The sequence below is a fragment of the Cyclopterus lumpus genome, chromosome 1 (genome assembly GCF_009769545.1).
Source record: "Cyclopterus lumpus isolate fCycLum1 chromosome 1, fCycLum1.pri, whole genome shotgun sequence".
Classification (NCBI taxonomy): domain Eukaryota; kingdom Metazoa; phylum Chordata; class Actinopteri; order Perciformes; family Cyclopteridae; genus Cyclopterus; species Cyclopterus lumpus.
In genome coordinates, this window is record NC_046966.1 from 5,172,694 (window position 1) to 5,196,643 (window position 23,950).

Consider the following 23,950-nt stretch of genomic DNA (forward strand, 5'->3'; position numbering starts at 1 on the left):
TCAAAGTCCACAGCGCCGCCAAGAGTAATCTTTAAAGCCAATGTGCAAAAAGTAGACAAAGCTGTTTGTGTAACAGGGTTGGAAGGAGCTTTGTGCCGGCTTTAGTCAACGCTTTGACCCGAACCTGAGGACGTTACATCATCCGAGCACCGAGCAGAGGGGCTTAGAGGAGAGGGGGGGGGGAATCAATTGACATTTTAATTGACTTTTTAATTGTTTTTTCACTCAGTGCTGAAAAGATGGCAGACGTAGCAAATCCCGCTGACAAGAAGGGCCCTCCCAAGTTCAAGCAGAGGACGACCCGCACCTTCAAGAGCAAGGCGCCTAAACCCGGCCAGAAGGGGTGAGTAGTACTGCTTTAGCATTTTAGATGTTCTGCTATATTATACTTCTAAATAGTCATTTTCACGCCACTACATTTATTCATTTCTCACTACGTTTCAAGTCAAGACTCTACATTAATATACATAATCATGGAATAAGCCAATACAAAAAAGCCAATGGGGTAGAAGACATATTTCACAATGTTGTATCTGAATACAAGTGAAAGTCACATATAACATTTCTTTTCAGATTCGGAGACGACATCCCCGGCATGGAGGGCCTGGGAACAGACATCACGGTGATCTGCCCGTGGGAGGCCTTCGGGGACATGGAGCTCAGCGACTTGGCCAAATATGGAATAGTTTAAAAAACTAAACTGCAGCACTTTCACCACCACTATGTTACCCCCCTGCACCAGTCCTCCATCCTCGCCCTGCTCTCCTTCCAAAATACCTGACCTCTGTCGTTGTTCACAACACATGTTTTGGGAAACATGCAAAGTTTGAGACTCATCTAAAATGTGACAGAATTGGCAAATGTCATTTATAAAGAAATGATTTCATATATGCTTTCATGAGGCGTCTATGCTTCGAGCAAAGGCTCCAAACTTCCTCCCCCATAATGCACCTGGCTTGTGCTTTTCTGAGAGACGATGGACTACAACTGCTTTAAGATGGTTTTATACCAGTTTTGAAGTATGTCACCACTGAACCTTTGCTCCTTTCTCCTGCCTTTTCTACACTGTGACCCTCTTCCTCTTTGGAGCCATTCCCTTTTAATGTACAGCCGTTTATGATTATAATATATATATTTCTCTTTTTATTAACTATGAATGTAAATTTGTGCACATCAATGAGTAGAAGTGTCAATACATATTTTCCCCAAAGAAATGTCTCCTTTAAGCACACGTGAGAACCTGATGGGACTTTAGCGTTATCATTTTGGCGTTGCATGCTAAAAACACAACAACAACATGCCCATTTGCATCATACGTGAGGGGCGTAACTTGCAGTATATGTCCAGATTTCTGAAATGAAAACCGGGGGCATTTTGTTTTCTATGAAACAAAAAGGCGCGGGTTGTTCTGGTTCCATGTACACGATATAATTGGGTGCTAACTAAGTAGCTTTGTGAAAGTCACAATAGTCGACTGTACCATGGTGAGTGAAGCTATGGGGAAATATGAGAAAAATACAAAAAGGTTCAATAAACCATGTAATTATCTATATGTACGAGCCAGAGGGGACGGACCGACACATTCAACGACACACTGTGATGAACAACAGTCAGTCAGTGTTAGCGATAACCAGACGCACTGCGGAGAGCACCTGATATGAACTGCTCCTGGTCGTCTGGGTGGATTAAGAGCAGAATGGAACATGAGCAAAATAATGTAAAATAAACAGATGAAAGTAGAGAACTCGGGGTCGCTCGTGCTAGATCTGTCAAACGTTGATGCCCAGTATTCATGTGTCTACTACAATTAAAACTCACGTGGACATACACAATCGCACATTATGCAACTTAATTAAAAATGATTGTGTTCCATTGAGTCGTAACACTCGCTAGGGATACATGTAACAATGAGGTCATTTGCTGAAATGAGATCCTAGCGGTCCCATTTATTGAACTAATAAAGAACAAATAAACTGTTATGAATAAAGTTAACAATTTAGAGAATTTTAAAAAAAAACACACACAATCTCGCAGCATTCCCAACAAGCAGCTGTTAGATAGCTGCTGTAGCGTGTTGTTTGAATCTAAAGAAACACATGAAACGTGTCGTCAGCCGTTGCACGGCTTCAACACCACAAGAAATGCTGGGCAAAATACAATATCAACTTTTTTTTAACCTGGAAATCCATCTATTGGTCTGCACGCCACTTCTCCTGTGTGAACTCAAAAAGGACATTTCTTTTTTCGGGACCGATGGTGCTCCCAATACTCAAACCAATATAATGTAGAAATATGACGACTAGATTGGCAACTACATGTTTTCCTCTCCACCAAACTCTTCTACTCTCTCCTCACTTCACTATTTTTACTCCCTTCAGTTGTCCTCTCTTCCTTTAAAAATAAATGGCAAACTATTCAATAACATTGGCTAACTGATTCCCATTTATAAATATTGACGGGAATGTTCATGTTTTCCAGCCTGCGTGTGTGAGATTTAGTCTGACCAGTGGTCTGCAGACACAACAAGTAGCCGGTTTAAACAAAACGCTCTGACAAAGCCACTAAATGCTACCTGCCCAGCATCAAACACTAGACGGGCAACGTTAGCAACTGTGAAACATTGAGCTTATATGGCGGCAACATTTCTCTTGGGAGTTGGTGGAGACCAACACGAAGCTAAAAGCAGAGATACTGTTGGGCCAGGAACTCCAGGCGGATGCTAGTGTTGCTTCAGATATTCTTAAGACGGCGTGTGCATGTGAGAAGTGTTGCCGGAGTTTTGTCGGAAAGCGCGCCATAACTTAAAGTAACTTTTTCATTAGATATCATACGAACTGTCGTCTGTGGATACGTTGAATAACAGTTTTGCTGCCCGAGTGCTGCGTTTCCAACTCTGCTGCAGGTCAACACTGACGCTTAAACCAGTAATTAGCACTGGCTTCCTTTTTGAGTTCACAATGTGAACCATTTGACTAAATAAATAGAATGCCAAAAGAAAACCAGCTGAAAGCGTGATCACAACAAAACATTTTTATATAAAACATTTTATATGGACATTCAATAACTAAAAAACAATGGCAGTCAAGGGGGATATAGACATGACAGAGGGAGAGGACTGTTCATTGCGGGAACCATAGCAACTATGAAGGAGGGCCACATAATAAAGTGGCAAGGAAACCATGACAAGAAAAATTAAGCTGCCACGTGTTAGTTTGTGCGGCAGCCATTTTGTTTGTTTTGTTGTTGCCAAACAGCACTGTGCTCTTTGTTGCGTGAGCTAGCTTCAAACTGCTAGCTGCCGGTCACTCCCCAGATAGAGTTTAGTGGTAAAGAAGAGCGCAGCTGGGCTCGGCTGCTCAGGAGTCAAAATATGAAAGACACAAGATTCATGCAAAACATTTTCAAACTTGACAAGTATCGCTCATGCTGGTTTGTCCATGCCGTCAGAAGTCCATTTTTGTGTATTTTTGTGTCGCACTTCTCAAGTTGAGAACAGAACGTGCTGGGGACTAAGTTAGCATCTTTGGCTAGGCTTCTTTTTTTTCTTCTTTTTTTTGTCCAGAGCACATTTTGTAGTAATTTGGAGATATAACAAATAAAATGCTAAAAATTATAACAGCAGCACATTTAATAGAGGGAAAAAAAAGAAAAAAGGTGTGTGTGTGTATATATATACACACACACTTATTGACCTGTTGGTCAATGAATGGATAACATAACTGTTTTGAAAAATAGTGAAAATACAAATAGAATCTCATTCAACACATAGCTTATATCATATCCCACAATGACGTTTAGTTTTTCACCATGTTGAAATATCAACCTGCTCATGTACGAGTGATAACACTTCCAGACATTTTACTGGACATCTTCAAACGAACCTGGAGCGACCGCGCTGCTCAAGCCGACAGATTCAACCACTGAAATGTAAGGAGTCTGCTTCAAACTCAAAAATAATAAAAAAAGGAACACAGTTGGTTTTACCCAAAGTGCTACACGCCTGTGTTCGTTCATTCCAAATGTCTCAGTCACCAAAACATGGACACAAAAAGAGAAAAATCCAGCCGTTGCTGTATATTTTTGAAATCATCAAATGTCATGCCAACAGATCCTATAATCAACCCAAAATAAAAAAAACTGTCGCTTGGATTGACTGAATATTTACCCGAGCGGACAGATTTGATAGTGTTACATGCATACCTCTCGTGTGTCGCTTCTCAGGTACACGCTCGACTCAAGAACCGTATTCCAATGCAAAAGAAAACAACAAAAAACAAACTTGAAATCGAACTTGCACCTTACTGGAGAAGGAACAACACTTAAAAGATATATATATATATATATATTTAAAAAAAGACAAACAAAGTGAAAAAGAAGTAAATAAGGACAGCCATAATATTATGATAACAATAACAAAGATAATATATTTATACATACAGCAGAAAAATGTGCTTTCTACAAATCTTTGGAACAAAAAACAAAAGCCAGAAAAAAAAAAAGGAAAAAAAAGCCACATTCTGGAAATATAGAATACAACGGTATAGAAATATGCACAATAGTAAGGTGTTTTGCATTTAAATATTTTCTATTAACTCAGACAGAATCTCTCTCTCTTGCTCAGTAAAGCGCTGACTGGCAGCGCCTCCAACACAATTACCGACTAAAGTATGTTTCAGGAAGACTCATTTAAATGTTGGACGTTGCTCTATAAAAGATGGAGCATGGGGTGGGAATCCAAATCATAAATCTCTACATTAAAAGGATCAACAAATACTTGAACCCCAGGGTTGTGGGCGGATGATGCCGTTTGGATCTAAAAGCTAAAGAAATGTTTTAGTGTGTGATCTTTCCGTGGTGTTCTCATGGCGGCTGCACACACACACACACACACACACACACACACAGTGAGGTGAGACCATCGTTGTGTCATAGTCCACGAGGTGGAGGTTTTGAAATGCAGATGCTCATTTTCTGATGTTAACCCCAAGGTTCACTGTTGGATCTACATGCCCCGTGACAGCGGTGGCTGCCGAGTCAAAACAAAAATAATGGGGTTTTATTAGAATAAGAATAATTACAATAATAATAAGAATAATTTGGTAACTTTTTTTCTCTAAACTAATTTCTTTGCATATCATAACAATTTTAAAGTTTAAAGGTTCACCATTTCCACACACTAAGAAAACTTGAGGTAAGGAACAGCTCTAATAACCCTCCCTCCCTCCAGCTTTCGGACATGATGTCTGTCACGCATCCTCCCTCCAGGCCGCCGTGTTCAGCCGCGCCCCCCCCCTCTGCCAGAACACGGTGGGAATGGAAAGCCTCTCTCATTACTATCCGCCCACATTAAGGTGGGATCACCAAAATCCCATCAGTGGTTTTTTTTGTGGTTTTTTTTTAAATCAGTAACTCCTCGTTCCGGTTCAACAACTTTTTTTAAGCTTCTCTTTCGATGCGCCCTCCTGCTTCCTACCGCTCCGACACTTTGTGGACACTTGATTACCTCCCTTTTTCCTTCAAATGGTGAGTCGTGCAGGCCACACAGCACTCAGCTCTTCTTTTTTTTTTCTCACACATGGTTGACAGCTGTTTAAAATGTCAGTTATCCACATACAGCCTTTGGAAGAACATCTGGGCTCCATCACGAGTCTTGTGCTGCTGAGTGCCGAGGGATTAAGAAGAGGGGACTATAATACAGCCGTGCAATAGGGAAGGTGGCCATTTTAAGTCTTTTTTTTCTTCTTCTTTTTGTTTTACTGTAAAGGCCATCTGTCAGTCTTTAATACAGCATTCCTCTATTTCTGTAGTAGCGTATATACGAAAACGTGGGACTGCTCTGGGGAGGGATCTGAAATATCTTTGTTGAGTCGACTCCACACTTTAAAACTGGGTGCAGTCCACCTCCACGACAACAGAGGGAGCTCTTTCAGAGAAATTCAATGGAAGAGGGGAGCTCCTGGGAAATGTAGTGTCTTTAGTATGGGGCAAATCTACTGTAGCCTCCCCTGTACAGTGTGGCCTGTGAAACGACAAAAGATAAACAGTTAGTGAATAAAGTGCTTTCAAAATGGCATTTGTCATTACTGATTAGTCTGTCGACTTTCTTCATTTCTCTTATTGTCAACAAATTACATAAAAAGATTTGAAACCAAATTCTGAATCTATTTATTTTTTATATCTACACACACACATTTTTTTATGCTGGAACTACCCAGCTCCATATTTACTGCGTTGTAACAAATATAAACAAATGGATTTTGACACCGTGTCAGTTAATAGTGTTTCAGTGCAACACGTTCCCAAACAACATTGGCATCAGGTTAAGCCTCAACCTTTTCAGGGCCAGAAGACAGTTGCCCTGGACATGTCGACAGCGCAACAAACAAACTATATGTTGGTGACTAGTTTTTAAATATCTTTATCTTCAGTAGGAACTCTTGGAGTGCCACTGGCAGAAGAGGGGCACCATAAAAGTGTTGCGGGACGGACTAATATGTCGTTGGGTGCTCTTTCATGGGAATTGAAGACAAGAAAAATACAGAATGGCCTCATCTTTCAGGGACTTACCATGGCTCCAACGCCGTAGGCAGCCGGGGCGAGCGCAGCATGGTAGGGGTCTGCCGTGTAAACTCGTCCGTAGCTTCATAGAAAAGAAAAAAACGCCATCAAACATGAGGAGTCACATAAATGAGAAAGGAAAAAAAAGGAATTTGGCTGAATATGCTGCAACTGACTAACTCCTGTTAGCTTCAAAGCTCACCTGTCACTGTAAGCTGCCGCTGCAGCCGCTGCCGCCGCCGCGGGATTCGCTACCGCAGTCGGCTGGGCATAACGATACGCTGCATAGCCGCCCTGTGACGAGGCCATGATGGGAGTGGTGCACGACGGAGGAGAAACAAGAGGAGATCAGAGTTAAAAGGGTTTGCTGCACTTCCTCTACACACTGACAGACAAGTGGTTAATCTAAAAAGGGTTACATAGTGAGCAAAACACTGCTGAGAAGAGAGCGAAAGATTAACAAGCAGACAGTCAGCAAAACTGGCTAATCTGGTGCAGTACGGCATTCACAAGGATGTAGCTCAGGCTCTGTGTGGGTCTCTCCCTCCATGACCAACCCGGAAAATAAAACATATGTGTTGCTGTTTGCAAGCGTTGCCCCCGTGCAACATTAAAGTGCCTTTCCCCCCCCCCCCCCCCCCCCCTTTCTTTCCCCCACTGTGTGTTGGACATGGAGGGAGAGAGAGAGTTCATACCCCTAACTGTGCCCCACCCCGCTTCCCCTAACAAAAACACACTGTTAAAGAAGGGGAGGCAAGATGATTGTGTCATTATTTATGTTTGGATGAACAGCTGATGGGGAAAAAAAAAAAAAAAAAACTACGGGTGAAAGAAGACAGTCAGCCAGTCAGATTAAAAAAAACAAAAAGGGCACACACACACACACACACACACGCGCACCCGCTCACGTGGCCAGCGGCCAATCACAGACAGACACAGCATGCTTTTCCCGAACGCACAGCGTATTAGGCCAAACATCCCTATGACAACAAACACCGCTGCATTCTACCCTAAAGGATCAGTCGACCAAGTCCCCGCATTCAGGACCACACAACTGCCGCTACAGGGGGAGGCTGGACCGGGGGGGGGTAGGAAGGCGTAAGGGCTAGAGGAAGATGGCATGTACAGGGGGGAGGAGGGAGAAAGTGCCGGAGACATAGAATAATAATAATAATAATGCATTCTATTTGTAAGGCACTCTTCATCCAATAATCTCAGAGTGCCACATAGAAAATAGGAGAGGAAGAAGAGTCCCAGAGCAAGGAAAGAAGATATAGTAAATAATAAAAAAGGAGTAGAAGAAGAGGAAGGGGGTGCCGGAAGACACTTGAAACATACAAAAAAAGGTTTTAATTATTGAGGAAGAAGTGTAATTAAGGATGACACAAAAAAAAAAAAAAAAAAAAGAGGGTAGAGGTATGGTGTATAGATGGAGAAGAAAAAGGGGGGAGGAAATAGGAGAGGACTGGGGGAGGAGTCAGCCTTGTCAATATGTCCGCATGCCGACATTGATTCAGTTAGCATGCCACAGGTGAAACAGAGAGGGAGATTCCTGGAAGGGGTCGGAATTAACTGCTGATGGAAACTGTCCTACATCCCTCTGACTACTGGGAAAATGCTCGTTTTTTTTTTACATCTTATTTATTTCACATCCCGTTTGTATTTCAAGTCGTGAGAATGCAGCTTGCTGACACATAGTAATTCAGATTTTTGTGCGAATCAATGAAAAAATTATACGAAGGGGGCATGTTTTTTTATTTTTTATTCTCGGCTATCCCAGTTCTCTTTACGTGTTTTCTGTGTGTGATTAAGATAATAATGTATTTTAATGTATCTCGCCACAAGAACAGTGAAAAGTCCTACGATTACAGATGGATTTTTGCTGTGGGCTGCCACCTAGGGTAGTTTAGGTCAAAAGAAATTGGCCCACTGTTCACGTATTGACCTGCAATACTGCGCCTAACCTGCAATACTGCGCCTAATCCCCCCTCCTACTGTAGATCATTTGAGAGTGGACATTTTCGTGTAGCACATGCTTTGCAAAAATCAAGATTTCAACTTAATTCTCTTCTCCCCCTTCCGCAACTCCACCCATGTCAGAATCCAGTGAGTTAGTAGAAGAAGACAGAGAAGGCGTTTCAATCTCAGATGGTCAATAATGTCTAGCAGCACGCAGTCATTGGAGACGAGGAGGATGCACACTGGCTCTCACACAGAGTGTGTAAACCCTACCTGGGGCAATCTGCCACTAATGTCCTGAAACACTAGTCTACAGAGAGAACAGAAACAGCTATTGTCAACCTGGTCACACACGCCTGCACACACACACACACACACACACACACACACACACACGTAATCACATTGGTACAAACTTAACTCACAAATGCACAGAGACAAACCCGAGAGGAGTGTATTCGTGAATGAACACTTTGATGAAAGTGTGTGCGAGTGCAAACATTTTCTATATCTGTATGCATCATTGAAAGGACATGTCAGTTGAGATTGTACATTACAGGAAAACAAAAAGATGAGTTCAATATATTTGTGATGAATATAAATTGTAAAAAAGCTAATTTAAAGATTAAAAACATCAAACACCCAAAAGTACACGTCTCTTTGGGTTTAGTCCGTGCCACACTTGAAAACCCACAAGCAAGAGGGGGTGGGGGACATAGGTGAGGAGTGAGGCAGCAGAGGGCAGAGAGAGGTATACTTACATAGAGATCAGCTGCACCATAAAAGCCATCCTGATAGGCCATCACACTGAGAGAGAGAGAGAGTGGAGAAAGAGAGAGAGAGAGAGAGGGGGGGGGGGGGAGGAAGGTAAGGAGAGCGACGAGGGGGGAAGGGGTAGGTAAAGGAGAGATGAGAAAGGAGGAGGGGGAGGGAGGAGCGGTGGTGGAAAGTCGAAACAAACAAACAAAAGAATGGTGTGATGCGCCACCATGTGGGCATTGCAGGAAACAGCAAACACGATTGGGGAGGAGAGAGAGAGAGAGAGAGAGAGAGAGAGAGAGAGAGGTGAGAGAACGGTGCCAAACCGATTGTGAAAAAGAGAAAAAGAAAGAAGGGTGAGATTATTACACACCGTGCAACATGCAAGACAAAATACCACCTCTTTGTCTACGACTGCACCAACTTTAAATTGATACTACTGTTACGAGACCGCGAGACAAACGTCTATCAGGAGGAAAACACTGCTCCATTTGATCACTAAACCACTGGGAAATTATCACCTTTCAGGTACAAGGAAATGGTATTTCAACGTCAATATCTCAAACAAAAATAGATATATATTCAAACACACAGCATGCACAATTATTATTGTTAACTAAGTGAAGGAATGCATTTAAGAAGAAAGACATTATGTCTAGTTTTAAGAGCAGTTTGCTGGCTTAGTTTCTGTGTGTGTGTGTGTGTGTGTGTGTGTGTTTACCCCGGGTAGGTAGGGATGGCGGGTTGTGGCACAGCGGCCCTGACGGCGCTGTAGACGGGTCGGGCTCGGCCCCGGAGGTGAGCGCCTCGAAAGGTGGCAGCGGTGGAGGCAGCGGCCGCCGCTGCCGCCGGGTACGGGAACCCCGGCACTGAGAGACGGAGAAGGTGGGACAGATCGGCTGAAGTGCCTTTAGGGTAAAAACATTATCTGTGCATCCTGTCTCCAACACAACGGGGCTAATCAGTGTGAAGCTAATCCTTGTGCTCGTACCTGTATAGAGCTCGGGGCTGTACATGGCTCCAACCATGGGACTCAACTTCCATCCAGCTGTAGTCGACCAACGTGAAAATAAAAAGTACAATTAAATCAATATGTGACAGATGGCAGGCGGGTACTTTAGGAATTGTGCATCCCTGCAGATTGATATTTGCTGTTCAAGAGAGGATGCGAGTGCGTGTGTATTGAAGCTTTTGTTTTGTTGTGTGGGATATTAGAGCTATAACGATTAATCGATCAGCTCTCAGATCAGTTTTGATAAACAATTAATCTGTTTATTTAGGAAAAACATTGAGTTTCTTAAATGTGTTTCTTTGCTCCTCTATGACAGTAACTGGATGCCTTCGAGTTGTGATTCGACGACGTCATTGTGGGCTTTCGGAAACGACAGTTCTCCCCATTTTATGACCAATTTCAAAGCGATTGACAGATCAATCGATTAGTTGCAGCCACTTTTGGGTAACATGCATAACAAACCAACACGTTCTAAAAAATATATATACACAAAATAGAATCGGTTGTGAAGTTTAAGGCGCATTACCGTATGGCAGCGCTGCGAGGCCCTCGCCGTTGGAGTAAGGGGTGGTCATCTTCTTGTTCGTCATCACTCTAGCTGTGGCGTTATTCACCTGGACACCAGAAGCAGTGGTCAGAGGCCAAGTGGACACAGTTAAACAAGCATTGAGGAATTATCAAAATGATGCAGAATCGAAACTTTATTTAAAAAATGTTTTATCTGAATGTATTCTGAGGGAGATAATCTGCACGTGATGATCACAGTTTTCATATTGAACTTGACGTGTGAGGTGTCATTACACGTGAAACAGTTGTTTACTTATGACAGAGGTTAATTCTGTTGATGAGCAGCGATGGTATTTGATGCATGCGCTTCTTTTGAAGGAGAGAGACATTGAACACGAGGATCCTGGTGAGTAAATCAGGCAGTTTCGCACACAAACAATGCAACCATTGGCACACAGAACAAAGAAAAACAAAATATTTCAGAACGAACGCATTCAAAAAGAAATCCAAGACCAGTTTATTGCTACCTTTTTCCAAAATAAAAAGAGGGAGGAAAAAGAAGGTGAATTAAGCGGCAGATTCATCAGTTGAACACAATGCAAAAAAACATTGATCGAGGAGTTCATACACAGATTACACGCAGCCAATCAACAGCGCATCACATCACCAGGTGAGCCAATCAGCAAGCATCAGATGCAGTAAGAGACCAATCAAAAAAGGTTCGGCAGCCCTCCCGATCCAATACACACCATACAGAAAAAAGAAAAGGAGGGAGAGAGAAAAGACAGAAATATAGAGGGGTGCAGGAGGAGGAGCCAGTCCACATGAAAAGACACAAAAAAACACATACATGATGGAGAGAGAGAGAGATAGAGAGATCAATCCATTCAAATGTGCAATTCTTCAAATGAACAAACAGAAAAGACAAGATGCGATACACATACAAAATATACATCTGACCGTTTGCCTACATTGGCTCTAACTGTACAGGAGCCACAATGGCGGAATGATGAAAAGAGAGCGAGAGAGGGAGCGAGAGAGAAGTCTAGATAAAGACGGAGAGGATGGGGGATGCAAAAATCATTCCTCAAAACAAAAAAAAAACAAACATAAAATGTAATCAAAATCAAATCAAACCATGGTTGTGCCAGGCATTCCAGATCAGTGTCGCACACCAAAGAGACCTCAAAGCACACAAACCACCAACACGCACACCATCCAGAACCAAACTGAAAAAGTAAAACACCTGACACCTCGTCACGGGAATCAGAACAAAGAAAAAGCTGCCGTTGCTTAATCAGTGGCATGAATTCTTAGGTTTGCTCTGCCGGGGTCTACAAATTCATTCGTGGCAGCTTTTCTTTTTTCCCCCTTCAATAAAAAAAGGCTCAAATGCAAAAAGTGTTTCTGTGTGTATGTAAGAGCAGCTTCGCTTGGAAGTAAAATAAGCGTGCATCCACTATTTATCCACATTTCCATCTTAAATTTGAATGTGAAGTCCAAACAGCCCGTACCTCCACAACTGTCTCCAGTCTACAAAGTGGTACAGAGAGTGATCGTCAAGGCCTGCAGTACACCGGGATACACAGACAACTAGTATCCTCTCTCCGGCAACGCTAACATAGCACTCATGCTTCGGCATGCTATCCCGCTACGGTGCAAAAAGAAATGCAGCCGTTGGCTGACATGACACGGAGAGATGTACTATATGGCGTCATACAGATGACGAGAAGGAAGAGAGTAAACCATGCAGGATACGGCTCTGGAATTAAATGCTGAATGCAGTTAGAGAAGGTGATTGGAATGAATGCATAAGAAGTGGTAGTCAAAGTCGTTGCACTTGCAGATAGATGCAGTACATTCAGTTATACAGGTGGCCGTTATACCGCCATGCGATCAATGGCTAATCTCGTAATCGTTTCATTCCCCACCTCCCCAATCAATCACAGGATTAGCCAATCGGGTTCTGTCAAACATTCAATCAATCAAGCGGGCTCCCTCCAGTAAAGGAGTCCCTCATTTGGGTGTTGGGTGCATTTTATTTCACTATTTTGACGGATGGGGTGGGGTGGGGTGGGGGTGGGGAGGGGGGGGAGGGGGTCATTCAAAGATGATGCCATGTGTACACAACTTACCGTTGCCAGGGAAACAGCGTGAGGACACGCGAGCAGTTACCGTGGAGACTGACAACAACAACAACATACAAAAATCATCAGGGAAATAGAGAAAAATATATGTAAGAAAGAAATGATGAACCAAATAAGTAAACAAAAAAAAAAGAAAAGAAAAAATAAACATAACTAAAAAACGAGGTAATGAAAAGCAACCCCCAACCATGTGGCAGAGAGGAAGTGATGTAACAGGTCACGTGTCAACAGTCAGCTGCAAGTATCCGCCATTTGACAACACTCTCGCCTCTACTGGTTAAAAAACAAACAAAAAATAGAAATAAATCCCACTACAAACACAGATCATAGAAGTTGATAAAGGGGCAAAAAAACAGAATGTCAGGAAAAAAAAAACAGCCTTGGGAGGGGGCGAGGGACTACCCGTTATTATTGCCCAGATTATATTCAAATAACTGACAAAATAAAATCACTTGAAATCAAACTTAACCTCCAATGTTTATGCTAGTCGACTACATCACAGTACAGGGAAACGGACAGAGATGGGGCGGTGGGGGTGGGGGGGCAGCCGAAATGCAGGTGCATATGGAGACACACGAACTGGGAGAGACAGACAGACTGGCCTGGTGAAAAAAGAGTGAAGAGAGATGGAGAACCAATAAATAAGGAAGAAAAGGAAGAGGGAACGGCAGCTATCTATTTCGTACTCTTCACGCGTTCATTCTCTCTCCGCCCTCCATGTTTTTTAGTCCTGCTTACACCCACACACAGAGACAGAGAGGAGTGCAAGACATTCGAGACCATGCATGCAGAGGAGCTTTAGTAGCGAGTAAAAAGAAAGCGTTTTAAAACAAATTAAAAAATCAAGAGCCAGAGCAAATGGCGAAAGCATGGTGTATCCGTTTCTCCAAAGGCCATTTGCAACTGAAAACCGAGCTCATGCTAACGAATAAATGAAATTAAAAACAAAATGCACTTCCTTTTTTTCCCCCAGGAGTGGTGGATGCAACTGTGTGTGTGTGTGTGTGGAAGCAACTTTTTTCTTTTTTTCTTTCTCTCGCACGTCTAAATGTACACGTTTTTATGAAGCATCAGAAATGGCACCGCACTTCTCACGGCAGACTCATTTCAAGACTCAAACTGGCCCCTGAAAATGCGCCCCATCATGCATCAGCCTGTTAACGCATCACACCTGCTACCCAGAGTCACCCGTGTAAAATCTCCTTGACGATATCTGACCTCATGACCCATCCATGCAACATACAGTAGCCTCTCACAGACACCGGCAAGCACTTAAAAATACAAGAGGCTATTAACTGCCCTTCCAGTCATTAACACAACCATAAACCAAAGATGGCCACTCATCATGATCATGGAAGAAGTGATGATGGTCATGGAAAAAAGGTGCAGGAAAACCCCAAAATGAAATAAAATAAATAGAAGAGAAAAGATCCTACATGCTGTGACAGAAGCGGATATCGACCTCGTCAACGTCTCGCCGGCCATGCCTGTTTGCGTAGCCACTCCACACAGCATGCTTTGCAAACCACACAGCTTTAAGATCAAGGTGCAATGGACAGCCCACAACATCCACAAAAAACAACAGCAACAGCATAAACATCGACAGGAAGTGCCGTCAGAGGAGACGTCTGTGTGCGTGGCTCCGCTGCACCATGCTGTAGTGAAGCCAGAGGGGTTAGAGTCGAACACATACATCCACCAGGAAAACCCTTCGCTGGGGGAAGAGACGACCAGAACAAACTCATTCTCATTGTCGGACATGGAAGGGGAAACGGAGGAGAAAATGGTCGCCGTTTCTATAAAAAAAAAAGAAAGGAAAAGGAAAAAAGAAAGGGGGGTGGGAGTGTGGGGGCAAGGGTTGCGAGTTACCTCGATTTTACGCCCTTCCACCAGCGTGCCGTGAAGCTTCTCTCGGGCCCGCTCCGCATCCGCGCTCGTCTCGAATGTTACAAAACCAAAGCCCTAAGAGGAGCCGGGGGACAATGGAAAAAAAGAAGAGGGGGTGGGGGGGCAAAAGGAGGTTGAAAATGGACAGTGAGCTTTTGCTGAGCTTGTTTTTTGTATCACAAGTATTCAAGATGACACGTCGTTCCCGTTCTTCATACCTTGGACCCCCTTTCGTTAAAAATGATCTCCACGTCGAGGATTTTGCCATATTGCTGAAAAGGAAAGAAAGGAAACGAAGCAGCATGTAAGTCTTGTGCTGCATCTTGCCACCGGGTGTCAGCACTGTTCAACCATGAAGAGCTGGCAGCGAGCCAGCTCTTCATGGGCTTTTTTTCCCTTCCACCATGTCTTCTTTGCCTCTGCTCTTTTCTCTGCACCACATCTTAGACGCATTCCTCTCGCAAGCAAACATTTTTTTTATCGTGAGGCCCGATTTTTTTTTACACCTGGTTCAAGAATCAGAGTCATCTTTCTACAAGATGAACATGTGCCAGGTCAAGGTTTAGTTTTTCAGTCAAATCTTACAAACAAACAGATTCCTTTTAGCTGTAACGGATATGACACACACATTATTTTTTAATATTAATATTAATACACACACACACACACATACATATATATATATATATATATATATATATATATATATATATATATATATATATATATATATATATATATATATATATATATATATATATATATATATATACACACATATACGCACACACGGCATGATTATAATCCAAAGCTACTTTTCTGGGTTACTGTTATGCAATGATGCTTATTGGGAAAGGGGGGGGGAAGGGGAGAGAGTAGTGCAGTCTGCATACCCCAAACATCTGCCGTAGGTCGGGGTCTCTGAAGCGGAAGGGGATGTTGGACACGTGGAGGCGTTTGGGGGTCCCCTTGGCGTCCGAGTCATCCCCAATGCTCCCTCCACCACCGACTCCTCCTGAGCCGACCACTAATGGACCGTCAATCTGGGAGGACCCGTCCGATTGCTTGGGGGGGGGTGGGGGGGGGGGGGGGGGCAGAGGTTTATTACACAGGAAACAATTATTTCCTTGTTTTCTGGATTCATCGATCAAAACATTTTGTCTAGGAGCCCTCTTACCCAGAATCCAAAGTAATGGCTTAAAGATTGTTTGTTTTTTCCCGTCCAATGCCCAAACGTAATACATATTAAATGTGATATAAAACAGAGGAAAAATGGCCTTTTAAGAAGCTGAAACAAGTGTATGTAGAGCTTTTTGCTTGGAAAGAGAGTAAACGTGTGTGCGTTTCTTTTATTAGCTTTCCCTTAATTATATAGGTGGGGTGGATGATGCCTGTCACCATAACACAATACAGTTAAACAGCACCGCAAATGGCCAGACAGTTAAATGGACACTTCGAGCGAGCCGCTTCAATAAAAGCTGAACATTACAGCCTTCACAGACCGTTGGATTAGACGTTATTAGCTTCAGCTATGTGCGTCAAAAATAAACTGGTGACCTTAAAGTGTAAATACAGCAAGTACAGAGAATTGAGAATGAAAGTAGTAGATGTAGAAATACTACAGCAGTAGAAGTGTTACTACTACTACTAGTATCATTCACTCTCCCTACTCATTCACATCCACTATTCTGTCTGTCCAACACATTAGCGTCTCTAAGGTAATGCTAAGCTAGCAGTTCAAGCAGTGTAACACAAAGTGTAGAAACAGCTTCACGTTGCTTTACACAAATCAGGAACGATCTCAATCAGTCCCACGCAGAGAGGTTTGTAGATGTTGAGGAAAGGGACAATGGTATCGAATCTGTAAGTGGTAGAGTTTCTATCATGAGAATAAAGTGTCCAGGCGCTCACCTGGACACTGAGGCTGTTGGCGACGCTGTTCGCCACTCCGCCGGCTTCCACGGGGCCCTGGACGGCCCCCGCCGCGTACAGGCTGCCCCCGTAGTCCAGGGCCATGCCGTTCTGAGGGGGCGGCGGTGGAGGCGGCGGGAATGCGGAGAAAGGTGGAGGCACGAGTCCCTCCTGACCGCCAGCACTATCCTGAGAGCCCTGTATGGAAGAGGGAGGGGTGAGGAAGGAGTGAAAGCTGCTGGCTAACTTCCGGTACCTTTTACAGAGAGCATCGCCCGACCACTTCTCCAAGAGCTTCGGTCGAAAAAGTCATACAGGCGTGGATATTACATTTCCCCGCACACGTACGTGTGTGTGTGTGTGTGAGTAAATGTGCGCAAGTACCCACGCCCACCCCCCATTAAATATTCACTGCAGCCACATCTATTATTGAGGGTCAGATGCCTCCAAACTCCGCGTTGTACAATGGTGAGTGTCTAACTCCTGCACACACACACACACACACACACACACACACTCACAAACGCCTCCGCGCACAAAAAAACACCTTTGACACGCAGACACCCACACACACCTCAACGCTCACACAAAGACCAACTGTTAGTAAGGAAGCATGCCCAAGTATTTTGGGAACATTATTATTACCCCCCAGAAGAAAGGCAGACAGAAAAAAAAGAAATATAAGCAGCACCGAGTGCGTAGGAGAACAATGCAGGTTCTCACAAACACAAACGCGACACAAGGCAATAACGCAACACACATTCCTTGGTGTTGGCAGTGGGTCACGGACACCCTAAATGGTAAGAGTTAGAGCGTGGAGGGACGGCAGAGAAAAAGAGGGGGGGGGGGGACGATAAATGGTGATGAGTGATGTTGGAAGCATGGCCCTGCTTCTCATCCATCGCTGCAGAAGATAAACCAAACAATCGCTGTCTTTCAGATCTTTTTATAACTCGCCGAATAACGCCACTGAATGCTCAATCAAATCAAGACTGCAAACAGCACAAATGTATTTATAGCTCCGGCTACAGCCACGCTGCTCCGGTAAACCCCCCTCCCCTCAACCAATGCTAATATGCCCGGCGGCGGCGCTAACGCGTGACTGTTTGTCCGGTGTAATGTTGGTTGTGTACGCCATCTGACTGCAGCGTTTAAATAGTGTTTAACGCGCAAACTGAGCCGATTGCCAAATGCACCCGTTTTTTTTACTTCAAGTTCACCCTTTGTATGATATTCCAAGCGATTCGAGCATGGTAAAAAAAAACTATAGTAATGATAATAATATAAAATAAAGGATTCATCAATGCGGACTTTGACGGGAACAGAATGATGAAGTCCTCGACTGGTTTCCATCGTTGGTGTTTGAACGGTTCTACAAGAAAATAGGAGAACTATAACTGAACTTCTGATTGAGAAAACATGTTCAGAAAACAGACGAGGTAAATAAAGACGCTAATAGAAGATTACAATAGAAAAGTATTACAAAATAGCTATCTATATGTATATGGCTAAACAATGGCTGCTGTATCTGGCAGCCTCTTGTTCTTTCTCTGTATTCTTAATCTCCCTCTTCTTGTTAGTCTTCCTGGTCACCTCCTACTTCATCATTATTTTCTTCATTAGCAGAAGTAGTAATTGTAGCAGCAGAGACAGGCAGTCATAATAATAATAATAACAACTAATTAGTAAAAGTAATATTCTGTGTTTTGGTCTTCTGGATATCAGAATAAATGGGTCTCACCACTAAAGAGACTCCATGCTTGTTAGACATCTGCTTGGCTACAATGTGTGTGTGTGTGTGTGTGTGTGTGTGTGTGTGTGTGTGTGTGTTTGACAGGCTGCAGCGATGCCCATGTGAGTTGCACAATAGATGTCTGTCCCTTTGGGAGTGTTAAAAGTGCGTGGGAGGGTATATATATGTGTGTGTGTGTGTGTGTGTGTGTGTGTGTGTGCCATCTGTCTCCCAGCTTTTGACCTTTCTCGGCGTCACACCTGTGACAGGGTAGCCGACCCCCTCGCCTCAGTGACAAACCGGAGGGATGCACGCGGTCGACACGAATCACATCGATATTGTGACATGAGAGCGTCCGAGGGTCGCGTCGCACCAAGTCTGCGGGGGAGGGGAGGGGGAGTCGTCGTCTCAGTCGGATTGAGAACAAGTCGACCGTTGCAGCACTTTTCACGTCTTCTTTGCTGCAAACGCGCATTCCGGGTATCTGAATCTCTCGGCCTTCAGGTGAAACTTCTGCCGCCTGCATTCACGCTTAAAAAAAAAACCAAACTCAAATCATAAACGCTGCGTTCATTTGTAAAGCTCTTCTCGCTGAACGAAACGTGTGTGCACCATAAAAAGGTTTGTTTGCTACAGAGCTTATTTTCTTTAATGATCCAAAATCCAGTGGACGAATCAGAGAGTGGCTTGTTTCGGTCGAGGGAACCAGTGCCATGCTCACGCAACAGTTCACGGCTGCAGCACCGCTGTGATTTCAGTCGTGCCGAGCAATCCCGTTATGCCCCCCCCCCCCCCCGCCAATAACATACAGCAAGTGCCACAACTCTCTTTTTTGAACTTCTTTCACACTTTCTTTTTGAAATGGCAGCTGTGTCCGCTCCTCTGAAACCCTGCAGCTGTATGAACCTCTCCCAATCTCATCCACAAGCATTCCAAATTAGGATTTTTCGAGAAGGGCGAACATCCTTCACGTCCTTGCTCTTCCTGTCCCGCCTCAAGTTCTGTGTGGCGGTCCCCCCGTAGTATCAAGAAAACATGTGCTCATTCTTAGCACAGACCTGTGCCCTGTGATCGTTTTGCAGTAAATATACATCTCAATCTACTGTACAATTTAACAGCCTTGTATATAAACGCCCTGTAAATCCATATCTATCCAATACATTACTCCATCCTTGTTAGTGCGTTTTCAGTTAATAGCAGTTGCAATGCTCTGCTCCATTAATGAACAAAAAGCTTGAAAATGAAGAAAAAAAAAATTGGTTCATGTGCGAAGAATTTCCTCTCGGTACCACTGTTGCATCACTGATGGTAATAATGTGAACACGAGCTGAAATCCTCTGATGAGACATCCTGAATTCATTACATTTGAGAGAGACAGAAAAAAAAGACGACGACGAGGAGAGCAGAAATGAGGAACATTAGTCGGTGGAGATCGGGTGAAAAAACACTTTGTGTGCTAAATGATGCCATCGCCTTGCGTCAGCCCCGTGTCTGGGCCCACTGCATTCGCGCGGCGGTAAAAGGCGAGCGTGGGCGGAGCCGTCTGACAGAACTAAGGGAACCTGAACCCGAGGGAAAGTTGATCAGCCAGGGTCAAGTGGTGAAATCGGGAAAGAAAGAAAACAAGTGACGCAATACATTGAGACTAAACCTACTTATAGAAAGTATTACCTCATTGCAGAAGAATTATCATAGTGGAAATAAAAAACATTTTAGCCACAGTAGCAGCACTTCAGTGCAGATGGAGATTTGGTACATGCTCATTCCCGTGGATTCATGATGTCCAATGGTTTTGGTTTCTGACCCCCCCCCAAAAAAACATGTCACTTTCAAATTCACTAACAGCATCATGGCGTACGCAGTAAACAATAGCATGTTAGCATTGTCGCTGTGAGCAAATTAGCTAATGCTGACGTTAGAATTGAGCTCAGAGTTGTGGTTTTAGTTGGAAGACGTTCGTGGTGTTGCACTCTCGGTTGTTGGGTATATGGGGGGGGGGGGGGGGGAGTAGTGCAGTCTGCATACCCCAAACATCTGCCGTAACTTCTCCCAGAAGCACCAGCATGAAGCTTGGTCCCATTTGATGCTACTCTGCATTGTGTGTGCTACTTGCTGCAAAGGGAGTTTCTTCCACTACGGGAGTCTGGAACAATAAGCAAAAGACGGAGGAAACCCCCACCCCCATCTGCAATAAGAGATTGGTGCAGAATATATTACTGACTACACAAAAAAAAAAAAGAGAATAAGCAAATGCGGCAAAAATCATTCTATCTTTAGGTGAAATTTATTGGGAAAACAACCCTCCTGCTCTCCATCAGAATACTCAACGCGGATCCGGGTGTCGCCGTACTCGAGTCACAACATTGATGACTCACGACGCAACTCACTCATCTACTGATGAGTCAGTCTCGGACTTGACAAGCTGTGATGCAACTCAGTGTGTGAGTGACAGTGACTTGAAGATTAAATACCGCACACCTAGGACTTGAGAGAGAGAGATTACAGAAACAGACTACAGCCTAGCAGGGGAACGGACAACCCCGGCTGTTGCTGCTCCTCTTCCTTTGTTGCCCGACCAAAATAGAAGCGGCAACACGAGCCAAAAACGATCTTGTATTTGTGTTCGACGACCGGGCCTTTTCAGAGATCCATTTTAGCTGCAGACTGCCCCGCTCTCTACCTGATACGCTGTGTCAACAGCTCCGGCATCCGTTTTTTTTATCCTCTCTCTCAAAACTGTCAAGTTCTGGGGCCTTTTTTTTTCTTCTATCTTTTCTTTATTTTTGCTGACTGCGAGTGGCCTTTGTGCTTTCGCGTCAGGATAAAAGCTTCTGCTGAATAAAATGCACATAGATGGCGGGATGAGAGGAAGGACGCAGAAGACAAAGGGCGCATTTCCTGGTCATATTTGGAGAAAAGTGCTGCCCTGTGGACAGACGAGCTGGAAGCTGAGCATTTGGGCCAGCACTCAGGGTTTTGTGTAAACGTAGCGTTGGTGTACACCTCGTGTGCATGTCTGCGCGTGTGTATGTGTGTGTGTGCGCTTCCGCTCCCCTGCCGTTGGGGTGTTAAGGCATCAAGGGTTGTGTAAGTGTGTGCGTTGGCCAGGCAAAGCCAGTGACTCAGAGCGGTAGCTGTAGCAGGCTTACTTTCGGGTCAGTTAGCATCAGCAAGTGCGTCTGAGGAGACATGTTATAAAATGTGCTCGTCTGCAGCAGCCTCACCCGGCTAGAGGAGGAAGAGGAACATGGCTAAGAGCTAACTGGGGCAACACCGGGTCATTTCACACGAATAATGACATTTCGGTATCTTACTTTCTCGGGGCCTTCCGGCACATTTGGTCCGCAGCCTAATTCGGCTGACGCTGGAGAATGTGATTCATGCAGCTCACATGTTGGCTCGATAATTGCATTAAATGGGGAAGTTGTGCTCGGCTCAGATCTTGGCTTCTGACTCCGTGCTGATGCTTGCCGAGCTGCGAACAGCTGGGGAAGCGTTTACGGCGTGCCTGTGGCATACCGATGAGCCAGGGAGACAACCCTCTTGTTAAATTATCCCATCCCACGTCGACCCCTCCCTCCCCCTCCCTGCTCCTCCATCACTCTTCCTCCTACCCCCTCTTTGCTTTTCTCCTCTTGCTGCCGGTTCTCCCTTTCCTCCCTCTCTCTCCCATCCCTGTCTCTCTCTCTCTGTCTCTGCGGTGCACTTTTCCTCTTTACGCTTAATAAAATCCAGACGGGACCCTCGCATACGTTTCCCCCCCCCCCCCACACCACCACCACGCATAGCAATCAAGCCCATGAAGCATTATAGCAACAAGATATCGCCGATGCCTAGGCTCCTCCTCCCACTCTCCATCTCCTTATAGGGTAACACGCCTGCTTGTCAAACAACCCCTCCCATCCTTTTCCTTCTAGGGTGTCACGTACGTCTCCCCTTCCTCAGAAAGCATTTTTGGAGACCCCCCCCCCCCTTTCAACATACATGTGCGCAGGGATTTGCACAGTATCACTGCCAGAACCCCCTCCCCACGTCATCCCTCCACACACTGTCAACGATCCGCTCCACCGCAGCATTTTTATGAAAGGTAAATATTGAAAAATACAAAGACAACGTTATCTGTCCGCATCTATTCCTCATCAGGAAAGCCACACGCAGGTGAGCACACACTGACCCGTGTTTACGCAACATGGAACCTGCCTCTTTCTATACAATAGTTAAGGCCCTGAAACGAGTTGGTCTGGTTTGGAGCTCGAGCTCTGTGACAATAAAGCACTCGTCCGGCTGTCAAGCGTGGTTTGGAGAGCGTACACAAAGCGAGCCGCGGAGCCGTGTGGTCACTGTCAACTGCAAGCCGTCCAGAGAGCCGGCGAGGGCAACCCCTCTGTTTCAAAAGGGCAGGTTCTTTTGAAATTCGGCGCAGATGCCTCACAGCGAGCGCTTTTCTTTTTGGAAAGCCATTAGAGATGCAAATGGCTGCGAAAGAAGACACAGACGTTACAACCAGCTCCAATGGTTTGGGTAATTTCATAGCTTCTTTTTTCTTTTTTTTCTTCTCTTCTCTTCCCCCAGAGCGTAGTGCAAACATCACATGGCTCTCCCGTCGACATTTTCCCTCACTCCTCGAACCATTTAACAATCCGATACAAAATGAATGACTCATGCAGTTGCCACGGCAACACGGCCTCATTGGATCATTTACCGACCATGCATTGTTAAACCCTGCGAAAGAATCAATAACAAGATGTGTGGATGGTGGAGGGGGAGGGGGGGGGGGGGGGGGAGGGGGGGGGGGGGGGGGGGGGGGGGGGGGACCACATGTCCCGTTTACCGTTTCTGAAAACGTGGCTGTGTGCTTCTGCATACGTGTGTGTGTGTGTGTGTTTTGCAGCAGGTAGGCGTCTCTCCCTCGCCTTAGGGCACACACACTTAGGTGGGGCTTGAGAAAGTATTTTAGTCTTTTGCACTCTGCCATGGAGCTCCAAAATATCTTGCAGCAAAGGTCCAAAATGTTAGCATGCAACAACACTTTAAAAGAGCTAATAAATAACCACCGTCAGAAGGCAGCACACACTCAGGCGTAACTGCAAAGTCAGCTCGACAGAAATTGCATCAGAGCAAACTGGCTCTCTCCAGTTGACCTAATATTGTTGCTCTCCATCCCTTCCAACTCCTGTTGTTTTGTCCATCTCCACATTATTTCAGCTTCCTCATCCATGGGCTTCCCTGCCAACCTCTCCCATCAACTTCAAAAATGTTAAGATTTTGCTATTCTCCCGCTCCCCAATCTCTCACTCTTTTCCCGGCCCATCCCCCTCTTCCAGGGGGGCTCTTAGAGGGGAAAAACATTGAGATAACAGCTGCCAGGGCCCCAGGGAGAGCGAGGAGGCAGGGGGGGGAGCAGGAATCCAAGGTACTGCTGAAAACGAGAGGCGCACACGCGGAGAACTGACGAAAATGGAATGATATGAGCGAGAC

At 44.7% G+C, this 23,950-nt stretch overlaps 2 protein-coding genes across 8 annotated transcripts in view; one reads left to right on the forward strand and one right to left on the reverse strand.

Annotated features, from left to right (window-relative positions):
* The first annotated feature begins 239 nt into the window (after positions 1 to 239).
* LOC117735372 (retinal cone rhodopsin-sensitive cGMP 3',5'-cyclic phosphodiesterase subunit gamma-like) lies at positions 240 to 691 on the forward strand. Its single transcript, XM_034539943.1, has 2 exons — positions 240 to 343; positions 574 to 691. Exons 1-2 carry the CDS (start codon positions 240 to 242, stop codon positions 689 to 691), a joined length of 222 nt encoding a protein of 73 aa, XP_034395834.1.
* Positions 692 to 5,390: 4,699 nt separating this feature from the next.
* rbfox2 (RNA binding fox-1 homolog 2) overlaps positions 5,391 to 23,950 on the reverse strand; it is a 29,172-nt gene continuing 10,612 nt past the window's right edge. For 3 of the 7 annotated variants that reach the window (XM_034538397.1, XM_034538408.1, XM_034538422.1), the window contains 11 exons: positions 16,741 to 16,938; positions 15,723 to 15,893; positions 15,048 to 15,101; positions 14,812 to 14,904; positions 10,815 to 10,902; positions 10,268 to 10,324; positions 9,998 to 10,184; positions 9,279 to 9,324; positions 6,761 to 6,852; positions 6,568 to 6,640; positions 5,391 to 6,019 (listed from right to left, as the gene is read on the reverse strand). In XM_034538397.1, the coding sequence (XP_034394288.1) occupies positions 5,975 to 6,019; positions 6,568 to 6,640; positions 6,761 to 6,852; positions 9,279 to 9,324; positions 9,998 to 10,184; positions 10,268 to 10,324; positions 10,815 to 10,902; positions 14,812 to 14,904; positions 15,048 to 15,101; positions 15,723 to 15,893; positions 16,741 to 16,938 (1,104 nt within the window). In that variant the 3' untranslated portion in view covers positions 5,391 to 5,974. Of the gene's footprint in view, positions 6,020 to 6,567; positions 6,641 to 6,760; positions 6,853 to 7,268; positions 8,828 to 9,278; positions 9,325 to 9,997; positions 10,185 to 10,267; positions 10,325 to 10,814; positions 10,903 to 14,811; positions 14,905 to 15,047; positions 15,102 to 15,722; positions 15,894 to 16,740; positions 16,939 to 23,950 lie in introns of those variants that run through there. The other 4 variants (XM_034538417.1, XM_034538420.1, XM_034538423.1 and 1 more) reach the window with 2 other exon arrangements.

What these genes read in the sequence shown, in the direction of transcription:
- LOC117735372 (XM_034539943.1), top strand. Translation starts at nt 240, where the DNA reads ATGGCAGACGTAGCAAATCCCGCTGACAAGAAGGGCCCTCCCAAGTTC. An exon ending in CCTAAACCCGGCCAGAAGGG is followed by an intron (nt 344 to 573) that starts GTGAGTAGTACT and finishes ATTTCTTTTCAG; the next exon opens with ATTCGGAGACGACATCCCCG.